We start from the raw sequence: 27,569 nt of genomic DNA, 5'->3' as shown, positions 1-27,569 counted from the left end.
CTTGGCTTTCCTATTTGTGCTTTCATGTTTTGCTTGATCATTCTCAAATTTCTGACAAACAAGACCTCAATTCCAGCCCCAGAGAGCATTTGCAATGTAGCACTTTGTGACCAAGGGGAAGCCACTTAAACACTGCATTCCTTCAGTTGCACATTGAGGATAATAATATCTATGCCATATAAACATATATTTGTATGAAAAAACACATACACACACACTTATGTCCACTAAGCTTTGAGATTTCACTCTCACTTTGCAAATGTAATTTGCAAAGCATTGGAGAATTTTTTCCTGCAAAATGTTGAGACACTTGGATAATAGGAATAGTTCAAATGTAGAATGTTCATCATCATCACCATTGTTATTATTATTTTATTTGAGTGCACCAAGAAGGAGATGCGGAAATGACATAATATTGATCTGTAGCAATTTAACTGATCCTAAATCAGGTCTTTGTTTAGCTGCCTGAGGAAAATAAGATGCCTTTGCTCCCGTCTTTTTGATATGTTTTTTGTTTGAATTTTCTTGATTTAATGAAATGCAATCAATTTTCAGGCAATGTCTTGTCTTGCACATCAGAACACAAAAGCAATGTACGTTATTGTCGCTTTTGCTATAAATACAGGTTAGTGTAATATGCTTAGTGTTTTTTCACATCTTATTAGGAAAGAAGAGATTATGAAATAGCATTTGCTTTGTCTATGTGCTGCAAACTTATTTAATTGCATTTGAGGAGCATTAATTATGTTGCCGCAAAGACTTCATTCTAAGTCATCAGGAAGGGAACATTTGGCTCCTGTTCAGAAGAGCTCGAAGGGGTGGCTTTCACATCGTCTTTTAGTGTCCAAAATACACTGCAGACAGAGAAGTTGTACATTATGTGGTTCATACCTGAATAAATAGCTTAAAAATTGCTAAAGGTTTTGAAATGGGCTGAGGGGGGCACAGGTGTGGAAACCATTCCTTTTTTCCCCACTGCTGTCACAACACTCATCTTTTCTCTTTTCTCTTCCTCTACTCTGTTATTTTTACCCAACTTTTTTCTTTGCTCTTATCTTTCTTGAATTGCATCTATTTATTTCAGAAAACTTTCTATACTATCACATCATTCTGAATGCTAATCCTGTTCACTGAACTACTTAATACCCCTCCCCGCTTGGCATGATCTGCAAGTTTAATGAAATTAATTAAATGGAAATTAAACTAAAGACTCCCATTGACTTCAAGGGGCACTGGAGTGAACCCAAACTGTCTTACATCTTTTAGAAGTGGTTCAAATGAAATACACTTATTGCTTTACAAGCCATTTTTGTAAGGGAAAAGACAGATGCATGCTGAATAATTCAGAGTCATTGTTGCTGACTGAGAGAGATTTAACTAATTTATCAAAATAATGACCTTTGTTCACAAAGGGGAGCAAGTGGCTTTAGATTGTTTCTGTCCCCAGAGGGATGCTGAAGGAGCCTGGGTTTTGCTCAGCACCATTGCAAGGGGCTTCTGTGGGGATTAAAATGAGCAGTGAACATTAGCAGCAGCAACGTTTGCAGGTGGTTGGAGATATGGTGGAATGATGACAAAACCACTGGGCACTGAGAACTTGACATCTTCCAGAAATTATTGCAAAGAGAGCATGCACCCAGTAGAAGAGGCAGAGCAGGCAGCCTGCATGGAGTTTGCTTGATAACAAGCAAGCTGAGGACAGCTTTTTGGAGAGGAGTTTGCTAAAAACTGGTGGATCAGGCAGTGAACCCCCAGCCATGGCCACTAGCTGGCCAACCATCAGCACAGCCTGACATCTGTGTGCCACACCTTACTGGTGTGAGGGGCAGCAAGCTCAAAGCAATGTGCCATTTTGCAAACCAGTAAGAAAGAGATTTATCTTCAGTTGTTCAGAAATAGGCATCCCTAATAAGAGAAGGTTGTGGTAGTAGGTCAGGCAAGGACAGAAATCTCTTCATTGCTCTCACATCCTAGCCCACAGCTCTGGTGGGAAAGGACGTGTTCTCCCATTCTAATACAAACTTTGCAGTCACATTTATAGTGAATGTGGTTTGGAAAGCACTCTCTGCCATTTCAGTCTGTCCATGCTGACTGATGCCAGCTTTTGTCTGATACTTGCGTGTTATGGGTACAGTTGTGCTGTTGAAGCACTGCCTTGCTTATATGTTCCTCTGCAAATGATTTTTGGCTTAAAAAGCCATAGGTCTCTGTGAGAAATTTTTCATGCTTTACTGTTGCGTTGTTTCTCTCCAGTCACTGCAAGGTGTTGGCCAGCTTTCCAGAGCTTGGCGTGCATGCATGAGTGTATGTATATAGCAACAGATTTTTCCTTTTTCTTCTAAGTGGTAATGTTGGATATCTGCCTGCTTCCCAGAGCAAGAGAACTAGGCTTTGGCTGTGCAAATTCAGTGCCAGAGGAGGGCTGAATCTTCAAGACATTTTGAAACCATACTATCACCAAGATGGAAATATCTTTGTCCTTGTAACACTAACCTCGAAAGGCTGCCATTGCTAAACACATTTCATCTTCTTTTCCCTTCTTTTCCCTGTGTTAAAGTGACTGAAGTGCAGTGCATTTGCTCAGGATGGTGTCTAAGTTACAAAAGTAATTTCAGCAGCATTTGGTCATTGTTCTATTAACCACCAGCTGAGCTGTGGCTTAACTCAAGAAGCTGCCTGCAGATCTGTGCTCATGGGACACTAAAGTCTGAGAACACTGAAGAGTTCAAACTCTCTACTCTGCTTTCATCATGGCCTTCTCTTCTCCCTGCAGGGTCTTTTCATTTGCTTCTCCTGCATGGCTCTCACCACCTTTAAGTCAGTGGAGGTCTGGTTTCATGCTTGGCTTGGGTCAGACCAGTTCTTGGTGGTGAACCTCATTAAAATTTATGGATAACCCACTGCTTCTTGGAAAGAAATTTGAACAGGACTCTTCTTGTTCAAGGGCAGAAGTGCTTGCCCTTTAGGGTAGGATCAAAGCCTACCAGAGTCAGAATGAAGTCTGAGGTCTGGATGAAATCCTTGGGCAGAAATATTACGTCCCTGGGGCTCCAACCACTAATGATATTCTCTGAGGTAATAAGTGCTGTTGTCCTCACTTAATGGATTGAAACTCTACTGAAGAGTGATTCTTTGAGCATCCTATTCAATCTGTTGCTGGAGGGCCTGGCACATGACCTGCTCATGGCACCTGTGGCATGCCAAGGTGCAGAAATGCCCAGGATAGTGAGTCTTCTCCTTTTCATATGACTGCCCTTAGCATTCTTCTATCTTCCCTCCTTTATGGCTGTTTTCGTCAAGAACATGGCCCAAACTTCAGAATCCATTTGCAAAAGTCAAAGTGTCATTTCTGATTTTTTGGTAACCACCTGTCGCCGCAGCACGAGCTGCATAATTAGAGCTGACAATCCCTGTCTAGAGGTTTTTTGGAAGCTGAAAAAATGAGAATGTTCTAAAAAAAAATAGCAACGCTTCTAGTCTGCAATGCAGTGATGGAGATGAATGATGAGTGATTCCAAGGAGGCAGAGCATATATCAGCCCAGTGCCTTTTGCTAACCAGTTTAGAAGTCTTAACTAGTTTAGAAGGTTTTACATTTCTCTTGTAGCCTTAAACAAAATTTATTTTTTAATGGTTTCTCTGTTTCTCACTTTTTACTAAACCATAGCAGCCATGCTTAACGCCTCAGTAACAGTGGTAATTCCTTTTGCATCAGCTGATACAAAAAAAATCTTTAGATGTTATTCATTTTTTAGTTTTGGAGACTCTTTAAAAGAGAGTCTTATTTTTTCAAGGGAAAAAATAAATTTAATTGGAGTCAGTGGTGAATCATAGCTTGTTCACAGTGCTGAGTAACATGCAAATTTTGGAATACGATATGAAGATTTTGTAGGTGGACAGTGACTTTCATTGCACGTGTTTCAGGGTGGAAACTGGTCAGCTGGTGAGGAGGGGATTTCTCTACAGGTGTTGCTTAACAGATATGTTTGTAACACTGTCATCTAGGCAGGACTTCGGGAACTCCTGATTTAGAAGTTCCATCTGAAATAGGGAAGCTCAGTCCCGTGTCTTGCCTGGCAGTGGGATCCTGCACTGCACAGCTGGGTGTGTGGGGGAGCTGCAATGCACGCTGCTTAGCACAGCAAGCATGCTTTGTTTCCATTTTACCTATGCCACTAAGAGCAGCATCAATGTAATAGTCATTTGAATTTGTTCATGAAGTAGAGTTCTGCTTCTACACTTGTACAGTCTATCAAAAATGGCTGGATAAGGGTAGATGAGAAATGACTGGAAGTTTGTCTCAGGGTAATGAAGAGAAAAATAGGAGTTCCTTAGGACAGGCTTGTTAACATAATTGTAATATATGTGATGGCAGTGCCAAAAAAGAGAACTCAACATAGCCAATGGAAATACTGTACTATATAAATTGCAGAGTTTGAGACAGCCCAATCTTTCCAACTGCCCATGCTGTTACACTGCAGGGGTATCACCCCAAAAGAAAAAGTTCCCATGGCTGCTGAAGCCTTGAGAAGCCATGGAGGTGGCAGCAGCCTGAGCCAGTAGCACCAGCGCAGTGCTCCTGGAGGCAGCAGGCAGGAAACACCTGCCCCGAGGACAGAGCTTGCCTTGGCAGAGTGGTGCTCTGGTTCTGAATAACATCGTTCTAGAAGAGCCCTGGCATTTTATAGTCCATTTCTTGACTTGCTTACAAATATTATGTGATGCCTTAGGCATGTCGGATCTCCTTCACCTGCCCTTTCTGCATGTGGTGAGTTTCAGTATATCCTCTGTTCCCTCAGCTGCCACGGGAGAATGTAGGAGTAACCTGAAGCACTTTGCTCTCTCTGTGTATTCTCAGATCCCTGCCACATGTGGCTTTGCCCATTTTCCTCTCCCCCAAAGGGGACTCTCATGCATGATACACAGAGACCTTACAGTAGGCTATTTCAGGCTCTGTGTGCTGCAGTTCCTTCCTCTCCCCTGTGCTGCTTCACTGACCTGAGCTGACCAATGGGAGACTGTCTGTCCCCTGGTTCTGTGTCAGTGTGTGGTCCGTCCTGTTTGTCCCTGCATTGGCTCTCCTTCACTGGGCAGCCAGTATTTATCATAATTGCAGCCTGAGCATCTCCATTATTTCATGAGCGTGAAGCATGGTTGTTCTACTGCCATTATTCCTCTTTAAGCTTTCATGGAAGGAGGGAAGAAATGGCATTCTCAGTGTAGTGACAAACCATAGGGTACTTGATGTGTTTATCGTTCTTCTCCTGCTTTGCTTGGGCAACCACAGCGAGTGATATGGAGTTCATGTGGTTTTCAGATCAGGAGAGAGGTAGGAAGCTGTAACTTCATTAACACTGGCAAGAAAGCATTGTCACATTTGTTGCAGCCAACTGTGGCTTCTAAAACCTGAGCACAAGGTGGTGGGTTGAGCCCACAGTACTGGCGAGCAGTCAGACAGCACTTGTCTAATGGAACGTTGGCATTTCTGTGTGCCAGCACTGACATCCTCATGTCCCCATGATGTAGGGCAGCCGGTGCTGAGGCCGCTCCATCCTCCTGCTGACCGCGTGCTGGCAGCAGTGATTTTTAACAGAGCATCCTCCTGCTGATCCCTGCTCTCCCAACACCAGGAGCAGCAGGTGGGCAGGAAGGCACCACCTTCCTTTTCCAGCTGGAAAGCAGGGACGGCAGCACAGCCAACAGCAATAGGGATGGCTGCAGCCACAGAAGGAGCAGAGGACAGCAGGAGTGAATTAAGCTGTTTGATTCCTCTTGGCTTTGCCTGCTTGCCAGGAACCCTATGGTGCATCCCACCAAGCTGTGCTGTGCTGATGGAGGGCTCTCGTTGGCTGCTGGTTCCTAGAATGGGTGGAAAAAGGGAAGGACTGTTCTCTAACTACGAAGAAATGTTAAGCAGAGGAAAGATGTACTTGTGTAACCCCGGCACCTTGTTTCTTATAAATTAAGCTTTGCAAAATCCTTGTAAAACAAGGGGAGAGTATTCCTCATTTTACAAATACATCACAAGCTGATTCAAGCCCAGATTCTTAAAGAGATTTAACCACCAAATTCCCCTGAGTTCAATGGGAGTAAAGACTTCAATATCCTTGAGAGTACGAGTCTCAATAAATTATACGCAGCTATCTTGTAAGCGTGGGTTGGGAATTAATCCCAGACTTCCAGAGAGGTTGTCCTGTGCCTTTGCACTCCTTTCTGCAAATGAAAATAGCACTATTCATTTCTCTAAAGATACTCCAGATTGCATGAAGTGATTGGATTTTAATTGAGCAGAGTTTTCTTGTGATGGTTTTGCTTTGAGTTGTGGCCCCAGCTGATTAAGCTTATTGGGGAAAATTTGATAGGATATATTCTCTCAGAATTTGTAGTTCTGTAAAAACAGTTTCAAGAAATTATGCAAACTTCTCTGGAATTTCATCTCTGAAAAAAAGAAAAAAAAAAAAGCACGATAACAGGTTCCTGTTGTGTCAAAGAAACATCTTGTTTTGACATTTGCAAAGTGAAATGTTTTGATTTTTTTCATTTTAAAATAACTTCTTTCTTGATCTCCTGGTATTTTTACATAATTTTAATCATTTGAAATTAAAATGAAACCGAATTTCATGACCCAAAAATGAAACCATATATAGGTGTCTTGAAAGGCTTGTTACAGTGAGGCTTCGTGCTGCAGGCAGCCTTACTGCCAGCTCTGGGGAAAGGAACCACCTCACATCCCCCAGAGACCCAGAGCTCAGTGGGGACAAGGAAGAAGCTGCTCTTCTCTCACTGCATCCTTGAAAAACACATGGCTGTGCAAATCCACTGCATAAAGATTTATCTGATGGCTCTTAGCACTCAAAGTGAGTGCAAAGCTTGGGCTTTGGAGGGAAAAAATCCACCAAAATTATATACTCCAAATCTCAATCTTTATTTATTTTTTTTAAAGTTGATTCTTCCGAGACACTTTTAATGAGGGGATTTTCAGTTAGTTACACCAACACGCTGCAAACGTTATGTCAGACCCATAATGTTCACAAAAGAAGTATTAAACTTGCAGCTAAAATTGGATGTTTGCCCAGAATTGTAAGTCGTTTTGAAATGTGCTATTTTACATTTTGCTCAGGTATATTTTGCTGAGGATAATATATTGATATTTGCCACAGAGCTGTAGAACAAACTAAAAATTCCTTAGAAATAAATAAGCATCAGAGCTCTCTTCATCAATATCACCTATAATGTGCTTCAGGCGGATTAGTGCAGTAAAAAAAACTATCAAAGAGACGTTTCTTCAATTGCACATCTCATTGCTAACGTCTATTTTTTGCTGAACTTCCTCTGAAGCATTGTCAGGAATGCTTGCAGCATGATGCTATGGAGATGTGGCAGAAAACAAGCTCTTAGGAAGGCATTTGGGTAATAAAAGTGGATGCAGCTGTGGATAGCAGCACTTTCTGGTGCTGTGCTGCTACAGGAAAACTGCTGCAAAAAAGTGTGGATACTTTGAAGGTGTGCCCCTTCATCACAGGAGCTGCTGGGATTATTCCTTAAGTGCAGCAGTTCAGTGGTTCCTATTTCCAACAACATCCAGAGTGGCTCACAGATCTGCTGCCATTGAATCTCAGGATGGTGATTTCACATCCTCTGGGTCCTCACAAAATCCCAGACCAGGACATCTCCCATCTCTAGACATACAATGGGCTTAGGGCAGATCTACGCCCCGTGCTGCTGCTTCATTGCGGCCATTTATCTGCATTGCCTGATTTCAGGCTGCAGTGGGTTATCGCGGTAACCGCACTCCTCCAGCACAGGTGATTAAATGTGGCTCCGCCTCCCCTGAGTCATTTCTAAGTGAGTTATGGAGCTAATAACAGCCTCATCCTTTTGTACCTTGGTACACAGCTTGTGTTCTGAAGTCTTTTATAGCTCAAATGAGCTGCTTTTGCTTATTTATTTCCCTCCTCATTCATTTTTAATGGTTATAAGAGACTCCTCCATTCTTCTTCTGACAGTGGTGATTTAGGCAGGACTCATTAACATAACTTACGTTACTAAATATCACCATTTATGCTGGTAGACCAAGGAAAATGTGTGCAGCGCTAAATCAGAAGAGATCCCATGAGGTTGCCAAGGTGGCAAGGCTGTACTTGATGCATGTTTTAGAAATGGAGAGTGCTTGCATGGGGGAAGGAGCACTTGCAGAAGCACAGATTGGAGGCAGAGTCCCAGTGTGTTTCCAAAATACAGAGACTTGCTTTCCTAATTGGCCACCCTTGAAATGGCTAAACCAGAACTGCTCCAGATGCGTTTAATTTTCAAAGACTTATTAGCTGTGACTTTGTAAGGGGTCCAACAATTACTGCGTCAGAAAAGCAGTTTCCTGTAAGGATTTTACTGTTGTCCCATGGGAATTTACTAATGATAATGAAGTGAGAGAAGACAGTTCCAGTTATTTCTGAGAGCTAATGGTGAAATACTGTGTGCCTCTTCTGGGAGTTACGGTTAGATTTTTAGTTGCTATTCAGCCCAAACCTCACATAGAGTATACAGTCTTGAAGGAATAGTCAGCTACAGAGATACCTACCTACCAGAGATGCCTTTTTCAAAAGGGTAATGGGAAGAGCACTAACATGCTTTTAGGGAAGGGATGGGACCAATATACACTGCAGGAGGCAGTGGGTAGGGAGGATGTGTGATTTCTGAGCAACCTTATTGCTTCTTTCCATGTTTCTCCCGGACTGGCTGCAGCTCTGCTTCAAAGGGCTGAGTGTTTTCTTCCACAGATCGCCTCTCAAACCGTGAAATGAGGATAAATTAATAAAATCTCATTTCCCTTCCTTGTGATCACACCTGAAGAGTATAGAATGTAGGGTGTTTTGAAGGAGAGAGAGCTGGCATCTTTACACATAAAACAAACAGACGTTTTAAGTAAACATAATAAAGAAGAGCCTTGGTGCAGCAGGAACCCCTCCTTTCTGGTCAGTGATTGTTTGCCAAGGAAACAGAGTTTGTGTGTTCAAGTGATGCAGCAGCATCACTTTCACAGCTGTAGGGCTGCTAGTTGAGTTTTGGGCACAGCTTTGGGTGTACAGAACTACACTTGGGGCTGAGGAGTGAATGCTTATGATGAGGATTTTGTGGCAGGAATCGGCAGCGCCCTCGCTCTGCTCCCATTCAGAGAATAGGGCTGGGAAGCTGAATGCAGTGCTGGGCACAGCTGAAATATCCTCTCTGCACATTTTATAGTGCTGATGATTGAACTTGACATCCAGCTCGCCAGAGCCACGTGCTTGGTATGGACATGGCGTACCTACCAATCTAAGTCCTAATCCTGTGCTATGCTGCCAATAAGGGACCTCTGACCTCTGCTGCCCCAGTGGATGGAGATTAAATGTGTGTGTGGAGTTGTTCACTGATGTAAGGAAAAGAGGTGGAGCTGCAGGAGCCCAGCAAAACTCGAAGTGCTTTAATATCCTACCAAGTTTGTTCCCAAAAAAGCCATTCAGATCTCATCTCCCTTCAGAGATAAAAGTCCCCACAGTCCCCTTGTGTTGAGAGAATTTGCAGAGCATCTTGTGAGTACAGCTGCCCTTAATTAATAGCAGGCAGCTCAGCGTAGATGTGTGAAAGGCCCCTGTGACACAAAGCCCAGAAAGGCTTTAGCAAGGGAGCACAGCACCAGAAGAATTTAATGGCATTATAATGTCCTTGTATTACAGCCACAGCATGCAGAGATGTATTCCAGCATTACATTAGCAGGAAAAGAAAATCTACTCCTTCCCTCAGGAGCCCTTTTCACCTTTCCTGAGAACCATGGAGTGGCCATCCCCATGAGATAGGAACTCAAAGGCAGGGGAAAGAGAAAAGACTGATGGTGAGAGTCCCCGCACTTTGGAACCACAGCACGTCGCTTTTCCCTGCACCTTGCTCCAGCCCCTTTGTAGCTCCCGTTGCATTTTATAGTGTGTTTAGTAGTCTTCTGTTTGGGGGCAAAGCCTCTGTAGTTAATAGCAGGCTGTTGGGGAGCTGTCTGTTGATAGAGTGCAGACTCGCTCACACGCTTGTGCACCCACATCCGAGGGTATGTGCAGCCACTCCATCCATGCGTTTAATAAACTTGAGCCACAGCCATTACTGCTGTGTGTGGTGAGGCGTGCAAAGCGAGAGCTGCGGTGCAGGAAGGGTTGGTGGTTAAAGGCTGGTTGTGTGAATTAACGCAAAAGAAAGGAGCTGCTCGATGGAGTGACGGGTGGAAATCCAGTTCAGATTGAAGAGCCAAGCATGCTCGGGAAAGGCAGTGGCAACAGGGCTGCCTTGTGCCCCCATCAGTGTGACGTGGGGCAGCCCGGGGCTGCAGGGCACTGGGGATGCTGCTGCAGGGCTGCCTGGGGCTACCAGCTGCTGGGCTGTGCTTGCAGCTCTCTGCTCTGCTCTGCGTGTGAGTGTTTGTCCTGCCGAGCCACGGCTGAGCCCTGTCCAGCTTGTTCCACAAAATCTGCACTCATTTCTAACAAACAGCTTAGAAAACTCGGTCTCAAAAGAGACAGAGGAGCTCGATGTTTCTTCCTTCTCTACATCTTTTTCCTCTTTCTCTTGTGGTGGAAGATGAATGGTTCGGATGTGTCTGCAGCAACACAGGCACAGCTAATCTGCCTTTCTATTGATGACCTGTTTCTGAATGTCCTGGCCCGAGTTATGAAAATGTACTGTATTTTGCACCATGTTTTGATGCTGCTCTGTTAGGACTGCATGCAAACTGCAGCAGAACAGTGATGCTTATTCATTCCAGCAGTGAAGGGCTGGCTGGGAGCTGAATGAGCTCATAGTTGTTGCTGTCTTCACTTACAGAAAGGGAAATGGGAGTAAGTGGGTATCCCAAGCCCAGTCTTTTTTTTTCTCTGACCATCGGTTTGTTTTGTAAATCATTATCTTGAAAGCACAAGGTCAGGGTATTAATTTAATCTTTCATATAGTAGGTTTTTAGGGCTGGATTCTTTTTTTAACTCACTCCTAATAACCTCTGATAAAGTTGAAGCTGAAGTCTCTTTGTCTGACAAATGTTCTTTCTCTTGCTATTGCTTGAGCATTAATGAATTAAAATCCGAGTTGGATTCCCATCACTTACTGGAGTAATACAGCAGTTCCCTGTATTGCCTGGGAGAGCCTCAGCCTTGCTGCAGCCCCTGTGTGCAGATCTGCTCTTCACACACAGGCAGCCCAATGAAAGCAACAGCCAAACCCCACCTGCGTGGTGCAGGAATGCTTCAAAGGCTGCTGCTCCTACAGGGAAGCATTTTCCAGAGAGACGACTCTTTGGCAGGAGGCCTGCCAGAAGCCCTATTGCATGAGGGCTGGACAGCAGGGTTGTGGGTCCTGGGGCTCTGCTCTGCAGAGGATTTCTGTGCTGCAAGGCATCTGAAATCACCAGGAAATGGTTTCAGCCAGAGGCTGATCACCCAGGGGGACATTTAATTGCCAAATGCATTAGCTCCCTAAGATTCACAAACACAAGGTGTTGCTGGCTGGAAGCAGAAGTGGTGAGCAAGGCACTGAAACCTATTGGCTCTGTGCTGCTCTGAAGAAAATCCTTGTCTTCGGGCCATTCTCTTACAAGTGTGGTCCAACCTGCTGCTCACAAAGGTGGGTGAGGGACCTCAGGGCAATCAGCCCCAGGCTCAGTGCTTTCCTCAAGGCCACCTCCTCTTTAGGTTACCCAGCTGCCTCACAGGTGGAAATCAGCACATTGCGACTGCCCAGTATTTCTTGCTGGCAGCCTAGGGAAAAGAAGAAAGGTATAAAAAGCAGCAGACATTGCTTTATAGCACATGGGAAAGTTGTCTGGTCTGAGAGCAGTATTTAAAATAGAAAAAGGCAACAGGGATAACTGCAACACCAGCAAGGAATTGAAGTTTTTCACTTGCAGAAGCAAGGTAATATGGGGTGAGAAAAGGAGCAGATGTACCAGGCACTGCCTGAAGCTCTGTGCCTGCCTGCTGGACATTCTGGTAATGTTGCAGGTGGGAAGTAGGATGTAGTTCTTGCCCTGAGTGTTGCACTCACATTAGTGTGCGTTCTGTAAGGATGCAGGGGCATCATGTCTGTTCTCCTGCGTTTCCCAGAAGGGAAACATGCTCATGCCTCCAGCCTTTCCCATGGCCATTTCTGCAGGCTCACTTGAGGCTTCTCTCACAGCCCTGCACTCTCATTCTCAGCTGAGCCAGGTTGGATCAGCATTATGGCTGTTACTCTGTGCTCCAGCCTTCTGTGAGGCCCTTATGGTGCATTCACCCATGCCTTGAGGCTTTTGTGGCAGCAACTAGCTTTGCTTGTTGTACAGCACAATGAGATTGGATCCTGATAGGAGCTGTTAAGAGCTCCTGTAAAACATGCTAACATGAGAATATCCCTAACAACATAATTCTGGCTGTAAATAAATTCAATATTCTCCTGCTGAAACCAATAGCAGCTGCAAGTTTTTGACCTTAAGACAGCTGTTGCTTGCAAGGGAGGTATTGGTAGAGTCGTGATAACCTTTTTTGTACACTACCTAGGATCAGAGAAGCAAGGATGGAAATGGATTTGCTATGGACTGTCTGCAAGGGGGGTTTGTTGTTGTTTAAAGATAATAATATTAGAAATGCAAATTACCCCACAAAAGCTGTTGATATTTAAATACGATTTAAATTTATTTAACATTTAAACAGAAAAGTAGAAAATGGCATTAAATTCAGATGAGGATGAGACTGCATTCTGGAGTCAGAAGTATTAAATACATCCACAGAATGGAATAGATGGCCTGGCTGGTAATGGATTGTGAAAAGAGTTCAGGGATTTAATAGATCATTCCTTCACATCATCAGCATGGTAAAGTGGTAGTTAATAAATTATTTGACGTGTACATTTACTCGTATATTTTAACTAGCTGTAATGAACAGGTCTTGTCAGCTCACCTAGATGCTTGCAATAGCTGCTAAATTGCTTGAGTGAGATTTAGTAACTCTCAGCAATATTGATGTCCAGAGCTGCAGGCTATAAATAAAGTGACATCAGGACTAGCTTGAGCAGCACGGTGTGTAAGACCTTTGTTGGGCTTGCAGTTGAGATGGAGCTGCTTGGCCCAATGAACATCACTGGGCACATCAGTGTGAGTCCCTTTCCAGTGTGAGTCCCTTTCCTTTTCTAATCCCTTTCCATTAGCACTGGGCTGATGCAATCACCCCACTTGCCACCCATAGCAAAAAACTCTTTGTCCCAGTTCAGAGGTGACTATACAAATTTGTCCCCTATTGATCTGCATAATCAGGCAATTATCCACCTGCTCCTCCCCCAGGGTACAAGGAATTCCTTGTGGAGCCCACAAAGTCAAAGAGGACAAAGAAGAATCCTCTCTTAAAACCATTGTTTCAGGACAGTCGTAGTATGGAATGGGAAGTAAGGAGAGAAAGATGTTCTTTTATCTCAGGTTATACTAGAAATGTTTATAACAGAGAAAGCCTACCTGTTAAAATGATGCTAAATTACCCAGCCTTTTACGGTCACACCAGGCAACCTTCTTGTTATTCCTAGTTGTCCTCTGAACTTGGAGCTAGTTTAAACTTACATTCTTTTTCTCCCTCCCACTCACTCTGTGATGTACTTTATAATTTGTGAGGAGACTCATTAATTTTTTTTTTCTTCCTCTTTTTTTTTTTTTTTCCAGGTTTCTGACAGGTGTGACTACGTCTTTGTCAATGGGAAGGAAATGAAAGGCAAAGTGAATGTCATAGTTAATTTTACTTACCAGCATCTGAGTGCCCCTTTAGAAATGACAGTCTGGGTTCCTCGTCTCCCGCTGCAGATAGAGGTCTCTGACACAGAACTAAATCAGATCAAGGGATGGAGAGTCCCCATCATCTCTAATAAGAGGTAGGTTTCATTAGAGGATGTTCATTCTGGGTTGTGCACTTGCCAAAGACCTGTCAGAGGCAGTGGATCTGAACATGCTCATTTGGCCTTAATGCAATTCCAGTGTAAATTTGAAGGTCATCAGACATTTATTCAATAGGCTACTTCACTGGTCTTATAAGGGAAATGGAAGATGCAGGTTGCATGATCCTTCAGTGGAAATCAATTTCTGTTTATAGTGTGAGGGAGTGAAACAAAAAGAGTCAATTGCAGGGTTGGCTATGGGAGCAGCAAGAGGCACCCATACTGACCAGCTCTGGCCAGGCTCCCACCTGGTCCACAGCTCCTGCCAGGTAATTTGGTCATTTTTAATGGCAAACAGTTGGTGCATGCTTATTTTGCACTCATGTTGTAGGATCCAGTGACAATGATCATGTCCCAGAGTCAGGGTTCTGCTAGAGCAAGGCTTTAAGTTTGTTGTCTGCACCCACAGATAGTGAGGACAGGATGGTGAGTGGATACAGGCAGATCTAGGCTGTCAGTGTTGTAAAGCAGAAGAACAAATGGATAAAGTGGGAACTTGCCATTCTCACCTGCTGATGAGAACATCACTTATTACCAGGCTTCTGTTAATATCAAAGCAGAAAGGTGAGGACGTTTGTGGAAAAGTGATTTCAGCCTGAATGCCATACAGAAAAAGATATGTAAGTAGGTGTAAACAGAGGAGATTTCCATGGCAACACCAAGATGTTTATGGGCAGATCCAGAACAAAAAAAGTGCGGATGTCCTGAAAGTAAAGACTTAAGTTTGGAAAGCATGAGAGAGGTTCAAAGAGGACAACGTAGCAGTGAAGCTTAGAAGGTTGGTGATTTTCGAGGCCATGCTGTAACATGGAGGCCTCAGCTGTGAACAAGGGAAATGGGATGAAAGCAGGGTGGCCTGGCTGATTTCAGAAATGCAGACAGAAGCAGTTTCAACAGAGACGTTGGGGAGGGGTCGGGGGGAAGGGCAGCAGCTCTATATTCCACCACCCATGCTACAGACTGATGTCAGCAACAACTTTCCTTTTCCAAACTCCCCTAGCATCAATTTTTGTTAATTTTTGGCTCTTGATGATCTACCAGACCAGCCAGGGACAGCGATGATGAAGAAGAGGACGAACGGAAGGGAAGAGGCTGTGCCCTTCAGTACCAGCACGCAATGGTCCGGGTCCTCACGCAGTTTGTGGCCGAAGCCCCGGAGCCTGGTGGCCAGCTGAGCTATTTGCTGGGTTCTGACTGGCAAATTGACATCACCGACCTGGTGAGCGACTTCATGCAGGTAGAGGAGCCAAGAATTGCTAAGCTACAGGATGGACAGGTTTTGATTGGGCAGGAGCTTGGAATGACAACAATTCAGGTAGGAAAAATTAATTATTTACTCCCTTTCCTCTGTTAATCCATCGCCTCTGAACCAATGGTCTGGAGGACACGAGATTGTTTTCTATGCATGTCTTTTGCCATGAAATATGCAGACTGCAGTCCTAGGAAATCTAGCCCAGCCTGTGTAAGTGCAGGTTATGATTATTTTTGTTTAAGGACATTGCTGAACATGGAGCCAACATATGGGCTAGCACGAGGCATGCAGCTGGTGGAACATCTGTCTAATCAAAGCCTACAGCGACAGAGGAAAGGGTAGAGGCAAAGTTAACTCGTGTTGGCTGAGGAACCAAGGCTGAGTCACATGGCAATGAATCCCCACAAGCCTCCTGAGCTCAAGCAGTGTTACAAAACATGAACGTTAGGGTACATTTCCAAATACACATAAAGCAGTAATGATAACAAGCACTTCTAGGGTGATGTTAAAAGATCAATCAGTGACAACTAAGCTGTATTCTCCAGAGGTACAGAATTTGTTTCATCAGTTTCAGCCAATATGGCCAGTAAATGCCACTGTGCCTCAGTTTCCCCATCAAAAGCAACTCACCTAAACCTATGCATTGGGTCATTGGCAGCTTTTCACATATCTTTTCACATGTTCTTCCTGACGTGCAGAGAAATACTGGCCCAGGAAATGGGGGTCCCAGAGGGGAAAAAGAAAAAAAAGAAAAAAAAAGGAGGGGGAAAGAAAGAAAAGGAAAAGGAAAAGGAAAAGAGAAGAGAAGAGAAGAGAAGAGAAGAGAAGAGAAGAGAAGAGAAGAGAAGAGAAGAGAAGAGAAGAGAAGAGAAGAGAAGAGAAGAGAAGAGAAGAGAAGAGAAGAGAAGAGAAGAGAAGAGAAGAGAAGAGAAGAGAAGAGAAGAGAAGAGAAGAGAAGGATAATTTATTGCTACTAAGAAGTAGAAAACATGTTAAGAAGCACTGGAACAGTTTTAAAAAAAAAAAAAAAGAAAAGAAAAATCTTACATCTCCAAATGTATTCATTATCAAACCAGAAAACAGCCATCACAGTAGTTGATAACACGTGTTTTCAGGTTTGGAGAAATGGGATTTGAGATTATGAATTTCTGCAAAATCTGTTGATTTTCTAAATGACTTTCTAGAGATTTGGGACTTCTAAGGCTTCCACAAATGCACATTAAATTTTGGAAAGAAAAGTCCAATGGCAAACAGCAGAGAGCAAGTTCCATTTAATGAATACCTTGTATAATTAAATTAAACTTACTTGCTAATGGACATCTTTGGGTGTCATATGTCAGTTCACTGATCTCCATGAATGCTTTATTAACTAAAACTAGTTTTCTTTGTCAATTCTGTACATGGTACTGTGACTGTTCCTTGTAGCAATATGCAACAGAATAATTATAGTGTTGTTTATTCTAAGGACTGTATGTAAATGTATGGATTGCATTATTCACATGCTATCCAATGACATTATCGTTAAAAAAAAATTGCTTTTCACATAAAGATTGCAGTTAAAATATTCAATGTATCTGAAACAGGTGTGGCTATCATATCAGAGATGTGAATAGCATAGCTGATTATAATTACTATAATAAAAGATGTTATAAGCACCCTATTATTGCAGAAGACTTATACAATGTGACTGGCTCATTTTTCATCATATTTTAGTAGTGTCTGTTAAAAGCTAATAGCATTTATCTGTGTAACAATAGCTTTGCATCACCATTTTACTTTGCATTTTCTTCTGCTATGCAGAATGGCTGTAGCTAATTTTGACTTTTCTTTTCAGATCTTGTCCCCACTTTCAGATGCTATTTTGGCTGAGAAGACAGTGACAGTTCTGGATGAGAAGGTGACGATAACTGACCTGGGAGTGCAGCTGGTAACTGGATTGTCACTCTCCCTGCAGCTCAGCCCAGGAAGCAATAAGGCCATCTTTGCTACAGCAGTAGCACAAGAGCTGCTCCAGTCTCCAAAACAGGTACTACTGTTCACATGTACTTTGTTGTGAAAGGATGCTGCTCTGATTCACTACACTTAATCTTAAAGCTGAGGTGATGGAGCAGATTTTTATTAACAATATACTAATAAAACATTTTCTTTATGGGCACTTCTTAACAAAGACCATCAGGTGCCCTAGTAGAAAAACAAAGATCTCACAAAAATAGCAAAGACTAAACAACACAAGTCAGCAAACAAGCCTGCCACATCTGTCTTGGCTGCAGCCCTTGCATAACCCGTGCAACTCAATGATGTGTCATAAATAAGCAACAGAAGTCACCTCACACACACACACACCCCTTTCTGTCCCATCCAGCTCCTGTCACAGCAGTGGAGATGATGCCAGTGGCATTGCTGAGTTCAGCCTCCTGTTGAAGTCAGCTAAATCAGTTCTAAAGTCCATCTTTAAAAAAGAAGGTATTTTGCATAGTGCCAGACTCTTCCATATATATATGTATATTTTTACCATGTTAAGTATCTGGGGAACATCCTTTTCATTCTAAGTCATTACTAGAATATGATACATGATTAAACATAAATACGTACATAAATCGTTTTTTCCCAGTTATTCTCAGTCCCTGTATCAGTGATCACTGTTGTCTGATGTTCCCTTTTTCTTCAGTCAGATCTTCACAGGCTCTCGTGGACATGATCAATTTTGACATGTGACAAAGGGGAATGGGAGAGTTTTCTCTCCAGTGTCTATTACCTTTGATCCTACCTTTGCAATGGGGTTATTCTGTGAGTAATACCAGACTTCCCCTCTTTTTTCTTCTGGCGCTAAGAATGGTTCAACCAAACTTCGCCTTGTTCAAGCTCCGGCAGATCTGAAATCCTTGTACTGAGCCATCCATATGCTGGTAAAAACACTAAGGGCTTTTGGACTTTATCACCTCTCCATCAGGTCCTGCTCAACAGTTGTCCTTGTGCTGTTGTCTAGATTTTAAATTCAAACTTTTTTTTCAACCAAATCCATCACTCTGGGACTAATGTCAAAGATGCACCTGGCTCTTAACTCTTAAACATGATCTGAGCTTTAAAGGTAAATGAGCACGGCATACACGTTTGAAATCTGGCCAACTGTTGAGATGCTTTAATTCATCACTGGGTCTTATCCTTGGGATGTAAGATGAGAAATAATGCAGAACTGCCATCTTTATAGGGTGATAAAAATCAGGCTCCCATAGTCTTCCAGGAGTTAAGAAATCAATGCCAGGCAGCTAGAAATAAGGCCACTGAGCTAATCCATTGCTGACATGGAGAGTTAAACAAACTACCTTGAAATCAACCCAAAAGCTGTGTTTGATGGCATTTAGTCCCAGTATGCAGCTCAGCCCCCAGAAATGGAGTCCAGATGAGTGCTTCTCTTGCTATAGGACTGTAGACAGAACGGCGCTGGATCAGTACTAAACCAGCAAGGAATCGTGCACCCTCTGCTCTCCAAGGACTGACTCCACTTTGAAAGACATCTGATTCCTTCCATCACTTAGTACACGATGTCCAGAGAACAATCCCTATAAGCAGAGCAATGCAAAATTATTAAATGATTATGCAGGTTTAAGCAACACAGTGGGAGGATGAGAGCCGATGATATAAATTCTATGCGGCCTTCAAGAAACATCCAAAGATTAATAAACACAAAGCCGGGATTTATGACAGTGTCAGCAAAGTCTTAGGGCTCAGTCCTGAAATAGAGACAGAAGCAAATCTCCCATTGAAGCATAGGGAGCTTTATGGCTGTAAGGATTTCGGAATCAGGCCAGTAGATTATGCACAACACAATCCCCAGAGACTGGAAGCCTGTCCTCTGTGATTTGAACAGGTAAACGACTATGTGCTGGAAATGATTTAACAGGAAATGATAAATATTTATTCTCTTTCTGTATGCTGAGTTAAAATGTAAATACAGTCTGTCTGAAAAGCTGTTTATTTAAAGAAACAAGACTCCAGTAATGCCATTCCAGCAAGTAGGGTTATCCGCAGGTTAGTGGATTGGTTGGTTGTCTGTCTGTCTGTCCATCTGAGCAGGGTGAGCCCAGCTGCTCCGGGCAAGAGGTCCCATCAGTTTGGACACCATAGAATCCACTCATCAAGACAGGAGTTTTTCTGGTATGGTACCTACAGTGTTTAAGCAGGTGCAGATATCCCGACTGAAACAGAGTGAGTCAAACCGTCCAGAGCAGGAGTTGGATTCCAGTGGAGCTATCTGAATTCTACCCACAAGTGATATATATGTGAACACCAAGATTTTCTCAGGCAGCATGACCAATCAAAATCGAGAGGACCTTAGAGGATCAGACCTTCTGAATTGGGTGACAGCATGTTTTCTGAAATGTAAGAATTCTTTAGAATATCCTGGTTAGAAGCTAAAAGCCAAGGTTCCCAGAAGACGTTACACACACAAATACAGAATTAGTACCCAGGTCTGACCCAGTTACTATTCCATAAACTTCTGTGTACTGTGAAGTACACAGTTTGTGTTGCACAGGATTAAATTTCATTACTGTCTGGCTTTTAATCGCTAACAAGCGTGAAAATTACTCTGGCCATTTCCTCAAGAAGTAACTGGTCTGTTTCCTCTGCTTCTACAAAACATTTCATTGGAGAGACAGAAATCAAGGACTGGATGTCTGAAGCCATGTATGGGTCTATTTGCTATATTAGATATGTTTTAACATGTGTTGCGTGTAACAAGAGGAGACTTTGTATTTTAAGCAGTTTAGAAATAATGCAATATATTTTTTCATTTAAATATACAACAGTAAATGATCTCAGTAGCTGGTAATGCCTTCTGACATGCAATTTATTATGGTGCTGTAGATTCTGTGCAGCCCAGGGGATACAGCTCCCTTAAGCACCTTTGGGGAAAGAAATCTTATTATCAATGAGTGTTTTAAACTAGTATTTCTCCTAGCATTAATTTTCTTGCTCTGCTTTTTTATTTCTTTTCTGGTTATAAATGGTATATGGATCTTGTGAGGAGGAGGAAATAGACCAGGACAGAAAGTATTTCCCTCGATGTTTATTCTGAGTGTGTGTATATTTGTTTTGTATAAAATAGGAAGCAGCCATCAGCTGCTGGATCCAGTTCAGTGATGGATCTGTCATGCCCCTGGATATTTATGACTCCAAAGACTTCTCCTTATCAGCTACATCTCTGGATGAGAAGGTGGTCTCCATTCACCATGACCCCAAGTTCAAGTGGCCTGTGATTGCAGCTGAGAGGGAAGGCCAGGGGACACTGGTGAAGGTGGAGATGGTGATCAGTGAATCGTGCCAGAAATCCAAAAGGAAGAGCATCTTGGCTGTCGGAAGTGGTAGCATTAAAGTGAAGTTTGGGCAGAGTGATGCCAACCCTAATATCAGCGATAGTAAACACAGAGGTGCTGGTGTCCACCTAGAAAATCATGCCGGCGACCGGCGTCAAAAAACCACTTTGCAGGAAAGAGCTGGGCCAGATGGCCAGTATTACAGCTCCTCCATGGGCCAAGAGCAAGGCAAAGGGACCACCACTCAAAAGTCTATTCTAAGTAAAAAAGAAGACAGAGAGAGCCTCCTGGATGATGACAGTCATCTGCAGAACATCCCAATAGATTTCACGAGCTTCCCTGCACAGGTGGATCTGCCAAGAAACAATGACTTGGAAGAGAATGACCTGGTACAGACCCCCAGGGGGCTCAGTGATCTGGAGATAGGAATGTATGCTCTGCTGGGAGTCTTTTGCCTGGCAATTCTGGTCTTCCTTATCAACTGTGTCACTTTTGCTTTGAAGTACAGAAACAAACAAGTTCCCTTCGAAGAACAAGAAGGCCTGAGCCACTCTCATGACTGGGTTGGGCTGAGCAACAGGACAGAACTTCTGGAGAATCACATAAATTTCTCATCTCAACAAGACGAACGTATTACAGCCATTGATAGAGGAGTGGACTATGAAGAAAGCAAATATCTCCTCAACACAAATGCCCCCCAGAATATTAATGGACAAGCTTTTAGATCTGCTGAGTCCACATTCACTGAAGGGAAAGAACAGAAAAGTGAACCAACTACTTCTCCTACCTCTAAGAGGAAACGGGTTAAATTCACCACATTTACCACCATCTCCTCTGATGATGGATGTCCAACTGTCAACTCAATCTTGATGAACAGTGAAGATGATATTAAATGGGTTTGCCAGGATATGGACCTGGGAGAGTGCAAAGAACTTAAAAACTATATGGAGAGATTACATGAAAATGTGTAATAAGACACAAAAGACTACTTGGTTTGGTTTGTTTGTTCATTTGTTTTTCACTCACCTTCTGCCTTTAATTTTGGGTAGTGGGGCAAAATGCTGTATTGATCACAAGAATCAGCTGATGGATAATAACTCCATGGAGCCCCTAAAAGCCACCCAAAAGCAGCTGGGAGACCAGAGATCCTGGGCAGCTCTTAAAATACAAATACAAGTCTTCTCTGTGCTCAGAGATGGGAGTGAGAGATGTGTGAGATTTCTTGATTCATGGTAACATGACAAAAAACTTAGCAAAATAATACGGTCTCCTTCTCTGAGCTGCCCCAGGAAATCAATAAATATAACAAACTCCAGTGCAGTTTGGATATTACAAAGTTTGTTCAGCTCTACTGTTCAATATTGCAAGCTTTGTTTAAAAGCAAAAAAATTGGACTAGGAGTGAATACGAATAGATCAACGAAGAGAGCATGTCTTTCAAGCCACATGCAGGGCATATCCATCCGAGAATGTTAGTTTAAAGTTGAGAAAAATCAACAATGTGAGCAGAGCAGCTCCCAGTGATGCAAAGTCATGAGTTTCCAAAGAATCTGATGGGAAAAATGGAGTAACTGGGCTGTTTACAAACCAGCACGTTTGCCTCCCGAGCACTGAGAATGGATACACATATACAGTTAAAACCGAAACTGTCTTTTTAAGTAGATGCCAAGGTAATAAATGTTGCCAGCTAATTTTCAGTACTTCTTAATTTGTAAAATAGAAGAAGATAGAATCTATACTCAGAATACCACTCATTTAAAGGAAGGTCCATTTTGGAAAGTTTGAGGGAACAAGCTATTTTTAAAAGCCCACTTTCTTTGATTGTCCTGTTTCAAATTTATATTCCCTGCCATTTCCCTGGAGCACTCCCAGCCAGGAACCCTGAGGGCACTTGCTAGCATCAGTCATATCTGGAAGCATGGAGGATTCTCCCTCCCCTTCCATGCACACTCGCTTCTCTATGGTGTGCTCTCTCCAAGCACAGGCAGGGTTGGTACCACGCTGGTACTTGCTTTATGTGCTGTCATTTACCAAAGTTGACCGCTCTCTCTTGGGTAAGTATGACTTGTGCAAGACTCAGACACAAACAGCAGCTGTCTCCTTGTTCGTCCCCTTCCCTGGGAGAGGTCAGGTTGTTTGGTTCCTTCTGCTCATGCTTCTTTAGTCCCCTGCCCAGCACGTTTAGAGGGCACTGAAAGGCCACGGAGAAGAGCTGCACAGCCAACACTGTTGAAATCTGAACAGCTAAACTTGGTAGATAACGTTTTGTTTCTCCCAGAAGTGATGGTTATCTTTTGTTTTCCTCTGATAAGGATGTACATACGGTAAGATTTCAGTGGTTTCCCTTTGAGTCTGGTATACCCTTCAGCCCTAAAACCACAGCATTTATTGTCAGGTCCAAAAGCGGTTTCCAGTGACCGTTGGCAAAGTGCCAAAGCATTAACTAAATTCTGGCTTATATTTCAAGTTTTCCTTTCCTTTCCAGAGTGAGTCCTTGCCCCTCTTTTATTATTAAGTCTCTTTCTGTCATTGAATCTAGGTTGCTCTGTTTAATACACACCCACCCTCCCACAAACACTTAGATTGAATCCCTCTATATTTAGAATGTACTGTAGATTGTAAGAATGTAATATATATATTTATAAATATGCCAACTGTGAATAAAATTTGCATTTTAGTGGCTTCATCTTTTTTCCTACTCTGAACGCCTCTCTCCTTTCACTGTCAGAACATTTACCCTAAAAGAGACTGGCAGCAGCAGGGAGACTTGTCCTCCGATGAAATGGTGAATTATGACTCTTGGCACAATCTCATTACAAAGTTTTTCATTCTTCTGCAGTGCTGGTGGGAAAAGGTATAACATCAACAGCATGTTATACAACAAATGTATTTGCACCAAGTCGCTCTTCCAAGGCTTGAGACTAGATGCAAATAAATCCATATGCATATCCCTGGTGTGAGGGTCTAATGTGTGAGTTTGGATGTATTTGGAAAGATCCATATTTGGCTAAATGCATTTGAAGACAGTACTAAGAGAGTAAGTAGTTGTAAAAAGGGCGAATGTGGTGAAGACTTCGGAGATCAATACCTGTGTTTTGGAGACGTGTGTTGTATAATTCCACACAAGATCTTGAAAAAAAAAAAGCCTGGATTACTGAGTCCTATGTAAGCTTAACACTGGCTGCAGCAGTGAGGAAAGCATGAGGCAGAGTCCAGGCTGCCTCTGGATGAGTGCTCACATGTTGGAAGCAGCTTCAGGCTTGCCGAAAAGCCCTGCAGCTTCCCAGCAAGTTCAGCAGTTTGCTAGCCCACTGATTCGCTTCCCTTTCCTGAGCTATTTTGGGTGCTTTTTACACATCACTAATTGTGACCACAGAAACTCACCCTCAGTAACGTGGAGGTCAGGGTAAAGGTGGCTGAATTTCAGCAAGCCAGCAGTCTGTGCAGATGAGATTCATGCATGCGTGCAGGGTTGCGTTGCAAAAGCGTCATTCTGTGGCCAGTCTTCCTCCTTCAGAAGGAGCAGGTACAAGCCATGCTGCGAGCAGGCTGTCAGACTTGCTTTACCAATGAGCTGCAATGGTAAATCCAGATTTCTGTGTTAGCTGCCTCTGGGGAACGTGGAGAACTAGCAGCAAGTTCATCTGGTAGCACAAACCACTGAAATGTTCTCCTTGGATGAAACAGCCACTAGCAATGATGCTAAGGATACTGACATTCAGATTTATGCCTTTCTGCTTGTTCAGACATCCCTAACGTCTCTTAACAGCTGCAGCTTGCTATTATCCATAGGGCAATACTATAAATAATGCCTAGTACTAGAGTGCTCTGTCTGTAGATCTCAAAGTGCTCTGAGCAAGGTGGATTCCTTATTGGCATGGAGAAAACTGGGATTAAGTGTTTTGCCCAAAATAACATAGGAAATCTGTGGCAAAACCAAACGGAGACATCGTTCCTACGCATGCTTTTCAATGTATCAGGATTGTGAGCTCAACTCAAGGAGAAATCAGAGTGGATTGTGGCTGTCAGCATGCAAGCAAGCAGACTCAATTAATCTGCTAATAGGTTAATAACTTTCTGTAGAGATTTTTGTACATATGTAAGTATGTATCTGTCTGTCATGCTGTCTGTGTGTGTATGTATGTATCTGCTTTTCTCACAACACTTTCAGGTGAAAACTTCTGAACCGTGAAGCATATCAAGAATGAAAACTTGTGTTTCAGGCAATCAGACAAGAATCCTGTTTGGTGAGTGAAGGGGGATAAACTCTGCTCCCTGTCATAAAAGCAGTGGTAGGATGTTGGTGCTTTGTGAGCATTTTGCAGCTGTGGCTCCCATTGGCAACCTCTCAAGCCTGAAGAGCCCTACTGTAGCAAGCAGTCTCCTCTGAGAGATATTATTTTTTTTTTTGCAGTTGCTTCCTTGTTTTCATATTTGAGTCTCCTTTTATGTGATGCCTCTTTGTATGTGAGTAGCTAGACTGATAGACTGGTACAGGCATTTTAACAAAAGGAAACGTGTCTGATGCAGTTTGGCTTTTTTTTTTTTTTTAGATGCTTTATGCATAAATACGAGGAGTAGAATCTCAGTTGTTCTATAAATCAGGTAAGCTGGTTCTTCACTATCTTTCTTCTTTTTAAGGGCTTCCCCTTCAGCAGTCATATATATACATAGTGGTTTAGACTGAGCTCCATTAGTACACCAGCAAATTCAAGGTCTGAGAAATGCAGGTAAATAGTTGTTCTGGAACAAGAGTTCTATGGAGGTAAATGACTTGAAAAACCAGAAGAGGTATTAAATTGATGTGCAGCCTGCGCTAAGTAGCTCTAGAAACTACTTTCACACCTCGTTTCCATAATGAATGAAACATAAATGAAATGAGCACACTAGAGACACTTCAGTTCAGTTCTGGGTATGCTCAGCTTCTCCAAGACTGCCTGCTGGCATTCCCTTGCGTCTGTGGGGACATTTCTTTGTGGAGGAGCCTTAACAAGAGGTAAAGGAGCCATGTGCTACAACACAGGAGACTTCACGTCACTTAGGAGATGAACTCGGCTGGACTCACATGTGTATCGATCAAGCTAAGTCTGATAATCATCACTGAGGAATTAACTCAGGCAAGCAGCAATTGTCACCAAATGTTGTGTTTAGAAAATGCCTCAAGCACTTTCAAAATACTCTCAGAGATTAATTTATTTAGTGCTTGGAAATCCAAGAGCTATGTCACATATTTCTGTCTGTATACTGCTAGCACTGTGTTTCCTTCCATGCACAGCTTCAGAGCACTGCAGTGCTGCATTTAGTGATTCATCTCATTGCCTACAGTACAATGGCTGCCATATAAAGCCAGTTGTGTATTACTGCCAGCCCATACCGTGAGGAGTAGAAGAGAATGTCCCTATTTAAAGCAGCAGACTCTTTTGGCCTGCAAGCTTTTAGCAAGCCAGGGCATGGCTGGTGAGGTGCTGAGATTTGTGTTCTGCTTCCAGGTGTTTCCTCGCTCTTTGAAAACACTCTGGAGGGGTTGCTTCTGCACTTAGCACAGGGTGTGTGGTTAAGCCTGTGGTTAACACCCTGAATGGTTGCTAGGTCTGCATCAGCCATCCTCTTCATCCCATGCAAGTAAAGTCTCTGTTCCATGAAGTTAGTGAGCATTACTGCTCTGCATGGCTTCTTGGTGAAAGCTATCATGGGTGAAGCTCAAAAGTGGCAGCAATAAGGGCCTAAAAAGAACAAAGAGCCATATACACTGTGCCCGTAACCAGGAGCTCTAGACAGGCCCAGGTCTAACTAACATGCCTGAGCTGGGATCACTTCCCACCTCTTTGCTGATTTGATAGGGAAACCTCTGTCAACAAATCCTCCATTATACAGGCTTCCTGCTCAGGCTCTGTGAGGAGCAGCAAATTAAGCAGCCCACCTATGTAATATTAATGGCTGGAATAGCAGCACTGCTACTCTGTTTTTATGTACTGCCAATGCTCATTAAGAAATTCCCGTTGCATTTTAAAGATGGCTGGTAGATTGCATACGACAAGTTCCTGCATCTGTCTCCTTAAAACCTCCCTGTGAGCCTGGAGGGATATGTTCAGCACCGACCCACACTGCCTGAACCGTCCACCAGAGCTCATCCCCTCCTGGTTTTGGTAGGTGCAAATGAGGCTTCTTGTTGCATTTCCCTTCTGCAATCACAGCCACTTCTCTTAACACACACTGAGGTGGCAGAGCTGGATCTCAGCAGTCTGGTGCCTGAGCTTGTGGCAGAACTCAAGCCACTGATACCAGCACCAGAAAGCTGTGAGTTTGAAGTGCAACAGGGACTTTGTTTATTCATGTTTGCATCTTTGTTTCTAATAGTTAAATTCGTGGTTCCTGAAGTCAGATATTAATGATCCAGAAACGAATCCGAAGAGCTCCATTGTTCATTCTTGAGGGTAGGTGCCTGCAAATGTGACAGAGATTCTCATTTTCAACATTTTACAGTGCTCAGTAACCTTGGATGAACTGAAAGAGGGAAAGAGAAATAAAAATAGTAGTAAAGGGGCTGTGCTCTCCATTAGGGTTCAGCTTAGCAGCTCTGAGGCAGTCTCCAGCCCCCTTCAGCAGAAACAGAGGTTGAATGATGGCTACAGCTTTCTGCTGTAGCTAATTCCCCCATCTGCTCCTGCACATTTGTGTTTCAGCCTGGTTACACAGGGACCAGTGTCTGGACCTGGTTCTGGGGGCCCCAGCTGCTGCCCTGCATGGGGATGCTCAGCAGCCAAGCACAGAGCATCTTCTGGTGTGCCACCAAGCCCAGGCATTCTGCTGAGCACATCAGCCCTTCTTGCAGCCCTGTGCTGTGCCTGCAGACCCCTCTGCAGGACTGGCAAGTATCAGCTGCTCCGGAGATGTGTCCTGAACAGTTTCTTTCACTTCCAAAGCAGGCATTCAGTGTTTTCTAATGTCAAAATGACAGTGCTTCCCAGAGCCACGTGGGCAGAGGGAGATTTGGTCGCATTCCTTGGACAGTTTTCACTGTGTAAAGTAACAGCAGGAAAGG

General features: G+C 43.2%; 1 protein-coding gene across 5 annotated transcripts in view; it reads left to right on the top strand.

The window, feature by feature from the left end:
• TMEM132D (transmembrane protein 132D) overlaps window positions 1-23,213 on the top strand; it is a 215,712-nt gene extending 192,499 nt beyond the window's left edge. For 4 of the 5 annotated variants that reach the window (XM_052690816.1, XM_052690815.1, XM_052690817.1 and 1 more), the window contains 4 exons: window positions 13,693-13,898; window positions 15,003-15,276; window positions 17,048-17,239; window positions 20,321-23,213. In XM_052690816.1, the coding sequence (XP_052546776.1) occupies window positions 13,693-13,898; window positions 15,003-15,276; window positions 17,048-17,239; window positions 20,321-21,499 (1,851 nt within the window). In that variant the 3' untranslated portion in view covers window positions 21,500-23,213. Of the gene's footprint in view, window positions 1-11,837; window positions 11,924-13,692; window positions 13,899-15,002; window positions 15,277-17,047; window positions 17,240-20,320 lie in introns of those variants that run through there. The other variant, XM_052690819.1, reaches the window with a different exon arrangement.
• Window positions 23,214-27,569: the final 4,356 nt, after the last annotated feature.

Source organism: Tympanuchus pallidicinctus, unplaced genomic scaffold (assembly GCF_026119805.1).
Source record: "Tympanuchus pallidicinctus isolate F22 unplaced genomic scaffold, pur_lepc_1.0 scaffold28, whole genome shotgun sequence".
NCBI lineage: Eukaryota > Metazoa > Chordata > Aves > Galliformes > Phasianidae > Tympanuchus > Tympanuchus pallidicinctus.
The sequence above is the reverse complement of the archived record's forward strand: the minus strand, read 5'-3'. Positions and strand labels throughout refer to the sequence as shown.